The sequence below is a fragment of the Bemisia tabaci genome, chromosome 2 (genome assembly GCF_918797505.1).
Source record: "Bemisia tabaci chromosome 2, PGI_BMITA_v3".
NCBI lineage: Eukaryota > Metazoa > Arthropoda > Insecta > Hemiptera > Aleyrodidae > Bemisia > Bemisia tabaci.
In genome coordinates this window covers 5645580-5659990 of record NC_092794.1, presented here as the reverse complement: position 1 = coordinate 5659990, position 14411 = coordinate 5645580, and the positions used below count along the sequence as shown (strand labels likewise).

At 40.5% G+C, this 14411-nt stretch overlaps 1 protein-coding gene across 1 annotated transcript; it reads right to left on the bottom strand.

Annotated features, from left to right (window-relative positions):
* Window positions 1-21: 21 nt before the first annotated feature.
* On the bottom strand, window positions 22-4089 carry LOC109031825 (zinc finger matrin-type protein 5). The gene is made up of 4 exons (XM_019043600.2): window positions 3866-4089; window positions 2964-3101; window positions 2303-2440; window positions 22-1726 (listed from the first exon to the last, which is right to left on the bottom strand). The coding sequence occupies exons 2-4, from the start codon at window positions 3088-3090 to the stop codon at window positions 1497-1499; spliced, it is 495 nt and encodes a 164-aa protein (XP_018899145.1). The 5' UTR covers window positions 3091-3101; window positions 3866-4089; the 3' UTR covers window positions 22-1496.
* Window positions 4090-14411: the final 10322 nt, after the last annotated feature.

Here is a 14411-nt window from a genome sequence, read left to right as displayed (position 1 = left end):
AAAAAAAGAGACACATCTAGTAACAACTGGAACATTGATTTTGAGGATTTGAGGATTTCCTTGAGAACATCATGCAATATCAGAATGGCAGCTAAAAGAAAATCTGATATACATAATTCGCCACTGTAATTGATACAGAACAGAGTCAAAGTAAAACTTTTACACTCTAGCCTAAGTAGTATCCACCTGAAGCATCAACTCACTGGTACAGATAATGAGGAAATGGAGTCAAATTTCTACAGTTTGATTTAAGGCATAATCTATTCTTTAAGCACGAGTTCTGAATCTATTGGTACAAAACGTTGTTCGCTAGATTTTAAAAGCTACACAAGTGATGACATTTTTTTCAATCATTCAGACTTGATATTTAAGGATTACAACTTTTAGTATGATACATTTTTTTCTACAAATTGTCATCGCATGAAGGAACATATCTCGTTTTGTTGCAGTATTTCTTCAAACATTTTGTTTTCTCATGGGAAGACAGTTGCATGAATTGGTCCAAAAATTTAAGAGTCTTTTTTCATAAGGGGAAAAAAAAATCACAAGACATTTCAGAAAAATCCATGTAAAGGTTCAAGTAAGCAATATAGAGACAGGGAAATCAAGATATTGACGGTGTAAGTCAGCAATCACATAACTCGTTTGCGGTGTCTGAAAATCTCCGCCTCTATGTTATTTTTTTAAAAGAGAACAAATTAACATCATTCCTTGAAGTTTATGCGAAACTTTCTTCGCATAGAGAAGAAAAATCACGGCAGTTTTAAAGAATTGCCGTTGAGTAGTTTTCCGTTTAAAAAATAAAGAATAACAGGAATTCTGCAACGTCGCAAACCGAGTTATGTGATTGCCGACTTACACCGTCGATATGTTCCTTAGTGCTGGGGAGGATGAGTCAAATTGATTTTCTGAATAAATCAAGTTGATGCATAGAAATTAAGTTTTGCACAGCAAGTGTCACCCCCAGTATGTTTACAAAAATAAAACATGGAGATAGAAAAATCTGATATATAACAACAACAAAAAAAAATGATTTCTAAACATGATAAGCATACACTAACTGGAGTAGCTGCATGAAAACTCTACAACCATGGAGGCCTGCACACCTTGTTTGATTCAGAATCTTTAGATCTTTCATGAGGATCTTTGTGACCATTGAAAACAATCCCAACATACAGGAATTGGTGCTATTTAGGAAGGAGGATGTGAGATTCTCAGCAAAAATACTCATCAATCCTTAATCAGATCTTGTTTCTGACATTACAAACATTTGTGAATTAGATGCCTTGAACACTTCAAGAACTCTGACATCATCTTATTTGTTTACACTGGTCCCAGAGGAAGGCTCTGTGAATTGAGAAGATGGGATAGCCTATCAACAGGAAGTAGTTTTTCGACATGATAAGGATTGAGAGATGGCAATTCTCTCTAGGCGTAGTTACTTCAAAACCTGACAAGAGAATCGGAATGGAAGGGAAAAGTGTTACTAATTTGTGCTATCCCCAGTCTGTCAGGCTCACAGATGAAAATATTTCCAAAGGTGGCTTTTGTAGAGAGACAGGCAGAAACGGGTTTGAAGCTTCAGGCGAGTAGAAAGAGTCAAGACCATCTGTCGTTTTTGGGTCTGTTCCCGTCTGTTTTTTCACCTTAGCAAGCCAATCTTCAACAGATGGCAAATTATTTGCTATTGTCTTAACATCGCAGGTTGACTTTTCCTTCTCCGCAACTGTAAGAAAGAAAATTGACAAACTGGGGTAAGTCAAGGTACAAGAAAACATTCAAGGACAGAAAGTTTTATTTTTCTAGTTCTTCGGCTCGGAGGTTTCTTCCGTTGTCCACTTACATTGTTATTTAAGGTCACACATGGAGAACCATAAAAATAAGTAATACAGGGGAACTGAAGGGTGTACTTCATGATACTTTAGAAAAATATAAGAGTTTACTTTCTCCTCACCATTGAGAAAACTAGGTACCCCAAGGGAAAAAAACGTGAAATTCAGAGGGGTCATCATCGGAACTCCTTCACAAAATTCAAAACTTGGTTGCCATAGCCGACTCTCTTCCTGTCTTTTACTGTCACCCTTTTGCAGAGTTACGTGTTGCAAAGCACTGTGGATAACCGATTTGTATCTATGGTGAACCTCTGTGTATAGTACAAATAATTTTAGACCATTCATACATTTTTGGTATTATTTTAGTATTTACGATCTACTCTGAAACTTCAAACATTTTTCAAATTTTACAGAACAGTCAACACTACCTAAAGAAAGTGAAATAAAAAAAAAGGAACACAGAAACTTACGTTGCCGCCGAAAAGTTTCCAATTCAAACGGTGAGTAGTGAGAATGGACGCATATTTCTCCAAAAGTACATTCTCCGGTTCTCTGAAACCGGCCGCAAGTCTCCTTCTTGGACTCCTCTTCAACCAACGTTTTCAGGTCTATAAAATAGAGAGTTCATCATCAAAGTTACTTAAATTCTAGACAAAAGAAGATAGGAGACTTGTAAAGAAGTAGTCACCACAACGATGAAAATTGACTGTTTTTCAGTGCATTCCCTGAAGAGAAACACTATTTTTTAAGGATTCAATAACTTTTTAACAGAAAAAACCAGAAAGTCCTTGAAGAGGTAATTTGAAACTTCTAAGCTGTCCTCAATAGGGAGGACTTACCATGACCGGATTTGGCTTTTCGCTGCACCGAAGCATCTAAAAGTTAGCCACCAGAAAAATTTTCAACAAATGGTGCGTCCATTGAGCAAGCTTGTCTGATTTTTTGTCAAATCTTACCTACATGGCCATAACTTGCAAAAATACCTAATGGCAGTTATTCTGGAAGCACCTTTACCCTTTCTTTCTAACATAATTAGCCACCATTATACAACTGCCTAGGTTACAAAAAAAAAAAAAAAAAAAAAAAAAAAATTAAATAAACTTTCTTCAGTTAAACAAATTTAAAAATTACCTCTGATTGAGCTGTAGTACGCTTGTTTTTTCCGAATATGTTGAATGCTTCTCAGATGTTTTTGCCTGGCTGATAACTCATCAACAAAAGAACGATCGCAATACTCACAAATATACCTACGACCCATTTTCTGAGGCTCTGTAAGAAAGAAGGCAAAAATTTTTCAATGATAAAACACTAAAGCTGCCATTTCGACGGTGTAAGTCGGCAATCACATAACTCGGTTTGCGACGTCGCAGACTTCCTGTCATCCTTTATTTTTTAAACAGATAACTACTCAACGGCAATTCCTTAAAACTGCCGTGATTTTTCTTCTTTGTGCGAAGAAAATTCTGCAAAAACTTCGAGGAATGATATCAATTTGTTTGCCTTTAAAAAATTAACATAGAGGCGGAGATTTTCAGACACCGCTAACGAGTTATGTGATTGCCGACTTACACCGTCAATTTGCAGCTGCTCTGAATGCAGGACTTTGGGGTTATTGAGTTTGGCATCCTTGCTTTGTCCTATGTTAAATTTTGTAGTGGAAAACCTAGGCAACATATCGCCTAGGAACTTTCCGTAAATTTCTTCCAAGGTACCTATGAAGGATATTTTTACTAAAATTCAGATCAGAATCTTGTTTAATTTTCTTTTAAAAGATAAAACATAGATAATAAGAAATCAAGCTACTATTCCACTAAGATCGGTCACTGTCATCTATTCAGCTGGAAGATACATCTTAGTTGCCAATGTCAGCGAAAAAACCAATGATAAGTATTGAGTGACAAGATCATAATATAAATAGTGCGTCAAATTTTATACCATTTATCTGAGAATGAAAGTTAAAACGTACAGGTAAAGAGTACCAATTTAATTAAACAACCATACGGAATGAGTGAAGGATTTAGATAGGTACTCACAAAAGTATGACGTGTAAGTGAATTATCCAACTAAGACAGTTAACAGACTGATAACACAGTTTCAAAGGCTGTCTCCACAGCGTTAAAGTGTTAAAATTTTCTAATAGCGAGGCATTTCATGTTCTTGGTAATGATGTAGTTCCTGAGAAAAATTTTCTACATTTTCCACAAAACAACTATCTTTCGCCACTACGCCAACAGCAAAGTTAGGTTATGTTTTTGTTTACTCCAAAAGGTCAAGGACCTCGGACAAACCTTGGAAAGAAAGGGGGGGCAGGGCCGGAATAAGGGGGTAGTGGCCGAATGGGCCACGGCCCATGGCGGCAAATCTAAGAGGCGGCAAAAATTTGCAATTTTTTAAAGTGTAGATATAAAAAAAAATCGGATTTATAAAAACAAAATTAAAAACGAGAAAAGGCGACAAAATCTCTCATTTCCTGAGAGTGTAGTAATTTCTAATTTTGTCGTCTCTTAGTGATACAAGAGACAGCACCCTCAATAAGTCGAGTTACGAGAGAATCCAAACACGTAATTTGGCCTAGAGCGGCGCGACTGAGAGAGAAATGATAACGAGGACTTGGGATGTAAAGGAGACGCCCTCGGCGCAGCGATCGGCATGTAACACATATTAGCGCCTACAAGACTGCACGAATACTTCACGCATTGCATCAAACACAGTGCGGTCATTGCGGTCAGCGTGAAACGGATAGCGCCTACAAGAATGCATGAATACTTCACGCATTGCGCCAAACAGTGCGGTCAGCGTGAAACGGATAGCGCCTACAAGACTGCGTGAATACTTCACGCATTGCGTCCAACACGGTGCGGTCTGCGTGGCGCGGCGGCGGAAGTTAAAATCATTGAACCACATTTATGTTTGTTCTTTCATAATTTTTTCGTTCATTTCTTATGAATGGAAGGCCTTGTCCACACAGAGATAGGTTTACGGAACTTAACTTTCGAGCAAAGTTTCGTGAACTTTTGCTAGTAGTGTTGACAGGGCTTTCCCAAAAAATGTGTTCAATACGAGTAAATGCGTCTTATGCACCCCTCCTCCCCCGCTGGCACGTTCGACCCGCTGAGTGCGACTTTCGAGTCCGGAAAGCACATCGAGTCCCTCGCTACGAGCTAGCCGCTGAAAACGCTCTAGAGAAAGAGTCAAAAAGTGGTCAGAAAAGCTCGTTTTTGACCAGTTTTTTACTGTTTCTCGGCTCAGGAAGCCTCGCCAGGAGTCGGGACCGTGCGGAATCGATTCTACGCTTCCAGCAGCGTAGGATGCGACTGAAATCTCGAATATTTTTCTCCGTCCCAAATCGAGAAAAATCGACACGGATAATATGGACTAAATTTTTCGGGTCAAAATGGAAATTTCGCCGATAGGGTCGGAACCAAGTAAGCTCGCTTGGAATTGACCCTGGACCGATTTCTGTATCGAATGTGAGGTTTTTTTCCAAACACTATTCTGCTTTCATTTCTCTTAATTTTGCCGATTTTTGGGTTTAGAATGATTCTTTAGACTCATGCGCAGGTGCTATCGTCCTTTTTTTTGGTGAAAATTCAAAATCTGCCGAGATTTTTTATCTAAAAGATAAAAAAAAAGCGACAAAAATGTATCCAAAAATGGTTTGCAGGGGACGAGTCTATGGTGCGAGTACACGTAAAATTGCGAAAAATCAAAATCTTGACTGATCCTTTTTTCGAAATACGCGATTTGAGATTTTTATAGTAAATGCAACTTTTCCACTGATTTTGATCCGATTTTTTATTTTTTTGTACTTTGTATCGGTGTTGATCGGTTAACGTTTTCATTTTTCGTTCGATTCATGTCGATCACACATACCCTCTCGTTACACGCACACTTCCTTTCATACCCTTTTTTTTTAACTGAAAAATTCGTCTTCAGCTGCGTCTGCGGCAATTGTTGTTACGAATATGTTGTGCGTGCTGGTTTCAGGTCATTACATACACGAATCTCTGAAGGCGTTTTATGTGCGAGAGCAATTCGCCTTCAGTTGCGTCTGCAGCAATTGTTGTTACGAATATGTTGTGCGTGCTGGTTTCAGGTCATTACATACTCGACTCTCTGAAGGCGTTTTATGTGCGCAAGTGGCGTACCCTGTTGGAGAACTGGCGAATTGCTCTCGCACACAAAACGCCTTCAAATAGTCGAGTATGTAACTACCTGAAACCAGCACGCACCGCATACTCGTAACAACAATTGCCGCGGACGCAGCAGAAGGCGAATTTTTCGGTTAAAAAAAAGAGTAATAAAGGAAGTGTGCTTGTAAAGAGAGGGCATGTATTCGATCGACTTGATTCGGACAAAAAATAAAAACGTGAACCGATCAACACCGATTCAATGTACAAATAAATAAAAAGTGGATCAAGATCAGTAGAAAAGTTGCATTTACTATGAAAATTTCAAAACGCATATTTCTAAAATAGCACTAGCGAAGATTTTGATTTTTCGCGATTTTAAGAGTGCACGTACCATGGACTCACCCCGAGCAAACCATTTTTGGGTACATTTTTGTCGCATTTTTTTTTTTTTTTTGCTTCAAAACCACTGTGCCGGGACTCATGCGGAATTTGAGATACACCCTTACGCCATAGGAGCAACGAATTGGACCAAGTTCAGCAGGAACTTACCAGTTACCATGCCGCATTTTGAAAAGAGAAGAGTTTAAAGTAGTTTAATACAATTAGTCTTGCATCGTGTCCTGGCTAAAATTCAAAGTCGAGAAAACATTTTTAAGCCTGAAAGCACGTTAAACTTCACATTTAACATTACCTAAGTTTCATGAATAAAGGAAACTTCAAACCTGAAACCTGGTTCAAACTGAAAGCGACTAGATGTATCTCTATTAAACGTGGCCGATTTTATGCGTAACGGCAAAACATGGGCTGCCAACAAGTAACCTCTCTGTAACAACGAAAATTGGATGGTAAATGTTTTTTTTTTTTTTTTTTTCGATTTCATGGATTAAAAATATGGAAAAACGACACACACAAAGTGAAAATTTGTTCAACTCTCATAGTTATCGCAGGTTGACATTAAAATCGATCTGCGTAGTAATGAACCCAAATAGACGGTGAAACTACGAGGCCACGTATCTCAGTTTGCAACGATGCAGACTTCCTGTCATACATTATTTTATCATGAAAACCATTCAACGTCAATTTTTTAAAACCCCGGGATTTTTCGTCTGCGTGAAGAAAACTGTGTGGAAAATCCAAGGAATGAAATTGCTTTGCTCTCCGCCAAAAAGTAAAATGGGAGCGGAGATTTTTGAATACCGCAAACGATGTACGTGGCTTAGGAGTTTCATCGTCAAAATGTTCCTCCCCAGCCCCTAATCCAGGGCCGGATGTAGGGGGTGGTCACATGGGCCGCGGCCAATGGCGGCAATTTTAGGGGGCGGCAAATTTTGCAAATTCAATTTAGGTATAAAAAAAAAAACGGATTCAGAAAAAAAAAATGAAAAACGAGAAAAGGCGACAAAATCTCTCATTTCCTGAGAGTTAAAGTATACATATAGTAATGAATTTTTTGCGTTGAATTTGTTCGTCTTTCAGCGATACAAGAGACAGCGCCTTTCATTGGTATAGTTGAGAGAGAAACCAAACACGCAGTTTGGCCTGGAGCGGCGCGGTGCAAAGAGCAATGATGACGAGGATTTGAGTTGAAAAGGAGAAGCCCTTCGCGCGCCGCGCCAGTCAGCATGAAACACATTTAGCGCCTACAAGACTCCCCGAATACTTCACGCATTGCGTCAAACGCAGTGCGGTCAGCAGCGGTTGGCGTGAGACTCATAGTGCCTACAAGACTGCATGAATACTTAATGCATTTCGTCAAAAACAGTGCGGTTAGCGCGGTGGCGGAAATTAAAAGTATTAAACCACATTCATATTTATTCTTTCATAATTTTTTCGTTCATTTCTTATAAATCGAAGGCCTGGACCACACAGAGGTAGGTTTACGGAACTTAACTTTCGCGCTATGTTCCGTGAACTTTGGCTAGTGTTGACAGGGCTTTTGCAAAAAAATGTGCCCAACACGAATAAACACGACTTATGCACCCTCCTACTCCGGCTTGTTCACTTGATGGTTTGTATTGATATTTCAAAACGAATGAAAAGGGGGCGGCCCACGGGCGGCAAGTGGGTATAAATCCGGCTATGCGGAAGCACTGCAAAATCCCAAAAGATTCTACAAACCTGTAAAAAAGTTCATTGTTCAAGGACTACTTAGATTTCCTATACTTTAGAGACTTACCTTACTCTCAGCAGCTTCGTTGTTGAAATTTTGTGTTTGTCGGGTAACCATGCAGGTTTTACTTTTCGGGTCAAAATCGAAAGTTCTCAGATCGGGCTGAAATGAAGCTCGTCCCCATAAAATGAGTCGAGGAGTCCGAATTTCCGGTCCAAAATGCTTCACGAGTCGATCAGACTTGACAATCGCGGATAACCGCGGATATTCGACCATGCCCGAAACATCAAGAAATTAACACTCGTTTTTTACTGTTTCTCGGTTCAGAAAGCTCCGGCGAGCCTCGGGACCACGCGGAATCGATTCTACGCCTCCAAGTACCTACATGGGATTTGATACTAATCTCGGATTATTTTCTTTCATCGGAATGAATCGGGAAAAATCGACTGGGGTTTCATGGACTAAAAGAGCTTGATGCAAAAATAGCTTTTTCCGTCCCCCCTCTGGAACCGACTAGAAAATCCCACTCAGCGGGTCAATTCCAAGCGAGCTTACTTGGTTTTGGCCCGATGGGCGAACTTTCGATTTTGACCCGAAAAATTTAGTCCATGGAACCCATGTCAATTTTTCTCGATTTTGGACTGAGAAAAAAATTTCGAGATTACAGTCGGATCCTACGTAGTTGGAGGCGTAGAATCGATTCCGCACAGTTCCGACTCTCGGCGAGACTTCCTGAAGCCGAGAAACAGTCAAAAACTGGTCAAAAACGAGCTTTTCAGACCAATTTTTGACTCTTTCTCTGGAGCGTTTTCAGCGGATAGCTCGAAGCGCGGGACTCGCGGAGCTTTTCTGACTGAAAAATCGCACTCAGCGGGTCATTTCCAAGCGGCCTAACTTGCTTTCGGCTCGATCGGCGAACTTTCGATTTTGACGCTAAAAATTTAGTCCATGTAACGCCTGTCGATTTTCCTCGATTTTGGACTGAGAAAAAAAAATCGAGATTTCAGTCGCATCCTACGTATTTGTAGGCGTAGAATCGATTCCGCTCGGTCCCGATTCTCTGCGAGACTTCCTGAGCCGAGAAACAGTCAAAAACTGGTCAAAAATGAGCTTTTCAGACCAACTTTTGACACTTTCTCTGGAGCGATTTAAGTGGATAACTCGAAGCGCGGGACTCGCGGAGCTTTGCCGACTTGAAAATCGAACTCAGCTAGTCAATTCCAAGCGAGCTTTCTTGGTTTTAGCGGGATCGGTGAACTTTCGATTTTGACCCTAATAATTTACTTCATGTAACCCTTGGCGATTTTCCTCGATTTTGGAGTGAGAAAAATAATTCGAGATTTCAGTCGCATCCTACGTAGTTGGAGGCGTAGAATCGATTCCGCACGGTCTCGACTCTCGGCGAGACTTCCTGAGCCGAGAAACAATCAAAAACCGGTCAAAAACGAGCTTTTTCAGACCAACTTTTGACACTTTCTCTGGAGCGATTTTAGTGGATAGCTCAAAGCAAGGGACGCGTGGAACTTTGCCGACTTGAAAATCGAACTCAGCTAGTCAATTCCAAGCGAGCTTTCTTGGTTTTAGCGGGATCGGTGAACTTTCGATTTTGACCCTAATAATTTACTTCATGTACATATCCCCTGTCGATTTTCCTCGATTTTGGACTGGAAAAAAAATATCGAGATTTCAGTCGCATCCTACGTATTTGGAGGCGTAGAGTCGATTCTGCACGGTCCCGACTCTCGGCGAGACTTTCTGGGCCGAGAAATAGTCAAAAACTGGTCAAACTCGAGCTTATCAGACCAATTTTTGACTCATTCTCTGGAGCGTTTTCAGCGGATAGCTCGAAGCGAGGGACTCGAGGAGCTTTCCCGACTGGAAAATCGCACTCAGCGGGTCATTTCCAAGCGGCCTACTTGCTTTCGGCTCGATCGGCGAACTTTCGATTTTGACGCTAAAAATTTAGTCCATGTAACGCCTGCCGATTTTCCTCGATTTGGACTGAGAAAAAAAATTCGAGATTTCAGTCGTATCCTAATTATATGGAGGCGTAGAATCGATTCCGCACGGTCCCGACTCTCTGCGAGACTTCCTGAGCCCAGAAACAGTCAAAAACTGGTCAAAAATGAGCTTATCAGACCAATATCCATTCTACACCTCCAAGTACATTGGATCCGACTAAAATATCGAAAATTTTTTTTTGAATCCAAAATCGAGAAAAATCAACAGGGGGCTAAATTTTTAGCTAGAAAATCGATAGTTCACGTAGCGGGCCGAAACCAAGTAAGCTCCCATGGAATTGACCCGCTGAGTGCGATTTCCCTGTCCGAAAAGCTCCACGAGTTCCTCGTTTCCAGCTATCCGCTGAAAATCCTCCAGAGAAACAGGCAAAAACTTGTGAGAAAAGTGGTCTTGTTATTGACCAGTTTTTGACTGTTTCTCGGCTCAGGAAGTCTCGCCGAGAGTCGGGACCGTCCGAAGTCGATTCTACGCCTCCAAATATTTAGGATGCGATTGAAATCTCTAATTTTTTTTTCTCGGTCCAAAATCGAGGAAAATCGACAGGCGTTACATGGACTAAATTTTTAGCGTCAAAATCGACAGTTTGCCGATCGGGCCGAAACTAAACTAGTCCGCTTGGAAATGACACGCTGAGTGGGATTTTCTAGTCGGAAAAGCTACGCGAGTCCCTCGCTTCGAGCTATCCGCGGAAGACGATCCAGAGAAGAACTCAAAAAGTGGCCAGATACACTCGTTTTCGACCAGTTTGCCTGAAGTCAACGACACGCCTTCAAATGGCCGGGTATGCAAAATGACTGCCGTGACGCACGAATAGTGGTATCAGAATTTTACATTAAGTTTACGGATTGATTTGAAGGCGCTCTTCTGTATCCATTATGAGGGGCCTTGTACAATGATGTTGACCAAAAAGTTCATAATTTTGGGTGTTTAAATCGAGTTGCATATTGGGAAAATGCCGAGGAATATTATTTTGAAATAATATTAAGATCGTTTTTGGTATCTACGTCTTTTTTAAATGAAGAGAGCGCAGGCGGCTGGGGCGGCTTAAGCCTGAGAAAAACATTTCAAGATTTCAGTCGCATCCTATGTAGTTGGAGGTGTAGTTCCGCACAGGCTTGGCTCTTTGCGAGGCTTCCTGAGCCGAGAACCAGTTAAAACTTGTCAAAAACGAGCTTTTCTGACCACTTTTTGACCCTTTTCTCTGGAGCGTTTTAAGCGGATAGCTCGAAGCGAGGGACTCGCGGAGCTATTCCGAATGAAAAATCGCACTCAGCGGGCCATTTCCAAGCGAGCTTACTTGGTTTCTGTCCGATCGGCGAACTTTCGATTTTGACCCAATATATTTCGTCCATGTACTGTCAGTCCGTCAGCTGAAAGCTCCGCGAGTCCCTCGCTTCGAGTTATCCGCTTAAAATTGCTCTAGAGAAAAAATTAAAAAGTGGTCAGAAATGCTCGTTTTTGACTCGTTTCAAGAATTAATAAAGAAGTTTAGGAAGGAAAATTAAGTCTGAAACCCTTTTTTCCGTCTTTAAATGATCCAAATCCACCAACAAGTTTAAAACACTAAGTGCAAAAATGCGAATCTACTGATGAAGGGTAGATTCTTAGTGCCAAAAACGCGAATCTCGGCATTGCTGCCGTATTTTCTAACAGTTCGAGAAATTATTGAAACTGCTGATGGAGTTTGAAAAAATATCTTATTCTTGCCATCCTCAAGACTTAATAATAAGAAGGGTAGAAGGTAAATCCCTTATACCGACAATAAAGAGGAATGCAGACAGTTTTTTTACTCTCCTAGAAAATTGTGTTTTCCGAGATTCGCACTTCTGCACTTTTACCATCTATAAAGTGATTTAGTATCGTTTCATTAACTTTTCCACAGGCAGTGATTATAATTGTTCAGTCAGTAATTTTTTTTTTCTCATTAATTTCTTCACAAAAATTGTCAGGTTTATATGTTGCAGGCAATTAGCAATCGTCGGCAAATTGGAATCTATTCGTGTTTAATCAACAAATTTAATCGTTTTAAAGTGAAAAAACGAGATTGGAAGTAGGGATTATTCTGCTTTGAATTCAAACATACGTTAGCCCCTTCTTCTTGGATACATGGTGCCAGCTAGCACACTCGCGAGTTCGTGAAATGCCATCAATAATCTGTGTTAGGTTCGGTTAAGCAACTAAACTAACTCCTTGGCAAAGCGGAGAGTATCGCTGGATTTGAAGGCGTAAAGAAATCTTTACTACATCGATGTTATCGTAATTACAATTTGACGAATTGACAAGTACGGAGCTTGCAAATTGCCGGCGATTGCTGACTCCCTGCGACTTATACACTTATACGCCTTGTCCGCGCGGGATGGAGCGCCGCCGATTAGCCGCCCGCGCGTAACCGATAACGCGCAGAAAAATCGATATAACTCACGAACGAATCGTTTCCCAAGATCAAACAAAATGTGGTAGTAGCAGAATTGCATGGAAAATCATCTCAACAGGTTTTTATTCATGTAGCAACGATTCCAAAGAGAGGAGAGACGAAAAACGAAAAAAAGTCGAACCTTCAAAATCGAAAAAATCGATTTATGACCGCGATAAATTACGCAACCTTGCAAACAGCATTAATATTCTTGTAGAGAATATTTTTTGACGTTTTTTAGCGCAAACCGCAACACTTACACTCAAACCGTTCGCGAGATATCGATTTTTAAAGTTTTAAAAAAATTGCAACTTTGCCCCCCTGCCCCCTCCCCCCTAATTATCCGAGGGGGCTGCAATTTTGCCCAAGCATCGGGGACACTTAGTACAACATCTGAGCAAAGTTTGGGCCAAATCTAGGGGGGGGGGGGGGGGGCCAAAATCGGCGTTTTTGGAACAACCTCTTTGTTGATTAAACACGAATAGATTCCAATTTGCCGACGATTGCTAATTGCCTGCAACATATAAACCTGACAATTTTTGTGAAGAAATTAATGAGAAAAAAAAAATTACTGACTGAACAATTCATAATCACTGCCTGTGGAAATGTTAATGAAACGATACTAAAGCACTTTATAGATGGTGAAAGTGCAGAAGTGCGAATCTCGGAAAACACGATTTTCCAGGAGAGTAAAAAAACTGTCTGCATTCCTCTTTATTGTCGGTAAAAGGGATTAACCTTCTACCCTTCTTATTAATAATTCTTGAGGATGGCAAGAATAAGATGTTTTTTCAAACTCCATCAGCAGTTTCAATAATTTCTCTAACTGTTAGAAAATACGGCAGAAATGCCGAGATTCGCGTTTTTGGCACTAAGAATCGACCCTTCATCAGTAGATTCGCATTTTTGCACTTAGTGTTTTAAACTTGTTGGTGGATTTGGATCATTTAAAGACGGAAAAAAGGGTTTCAGACTTAATTTTCCTTACCAGATAAGATTTAGTTGGTCATCGATGCTCCATCAATCCATGCTTTACGCTTTCCTAATGGACCAGTGGACAAAGTACTTTTTCTTCAATTATGATTATTCACAGTTAATCAAAGAAAACTCATTTTATCCGTGCGAAACTATTGAAATTCACGACCGCTTTTGAGTGAGTTGCGATCTTGTAAACGGCGACTCTTTCAGTTTCACTTCAGAATACGATGACCGAACCAAGGGACTTAAAATACACAATCTGATCCAGCCGCCTGCGCTCTCCTCATTTAAAAAGGACGTAGATACCAAAAACAATCTTAATTTTATCGCAAAATAATATTCCTCGGCATTTTTCCAATATGCAACTCGATTTAAACACCCAAAATTGTGAACTTTTTGGTCAACATCATTGTACAAGGCCACTCATAATGGATACAGAAGAGCGCCTTCAAATCAATCCGTAAACTTAATGTAAAATTCTGATACCACTATTCGTGCGTCACGGCAGTCATTTTGCATACCCGGCCATTAGAAGGCGTCTGATACAACTGGCGTTCAAGTTGTACCATTGCGCCGCAAGAAATGCGACGGAAGATTGCAATTGAAATAGCCTCCATGCACCCTGGCTTGTCGATTTCCTCTGAAATGTTTTCAGTGGTGAATGCATAGCTGAAGTGCGCTTCAGGTAGAATTGTATTTACAAATGCGGGTGGTTTTTCTACGAGGATTAAAAATAAACAAGTGGCACGGAATATAACAAAAGAATATGAACTATGCAAAGCGATAATCCGTGTATCGGAACTTGGCTGTTTTGAAAACGCCTTCAAATGCGGCGTGATACTTCACGCATTCCGGAGAGTTCCAATAGTTGTATCATTGCGCCGTAAGAATGTGACGGAAGATTTAAATGGAAATAGCCTCCA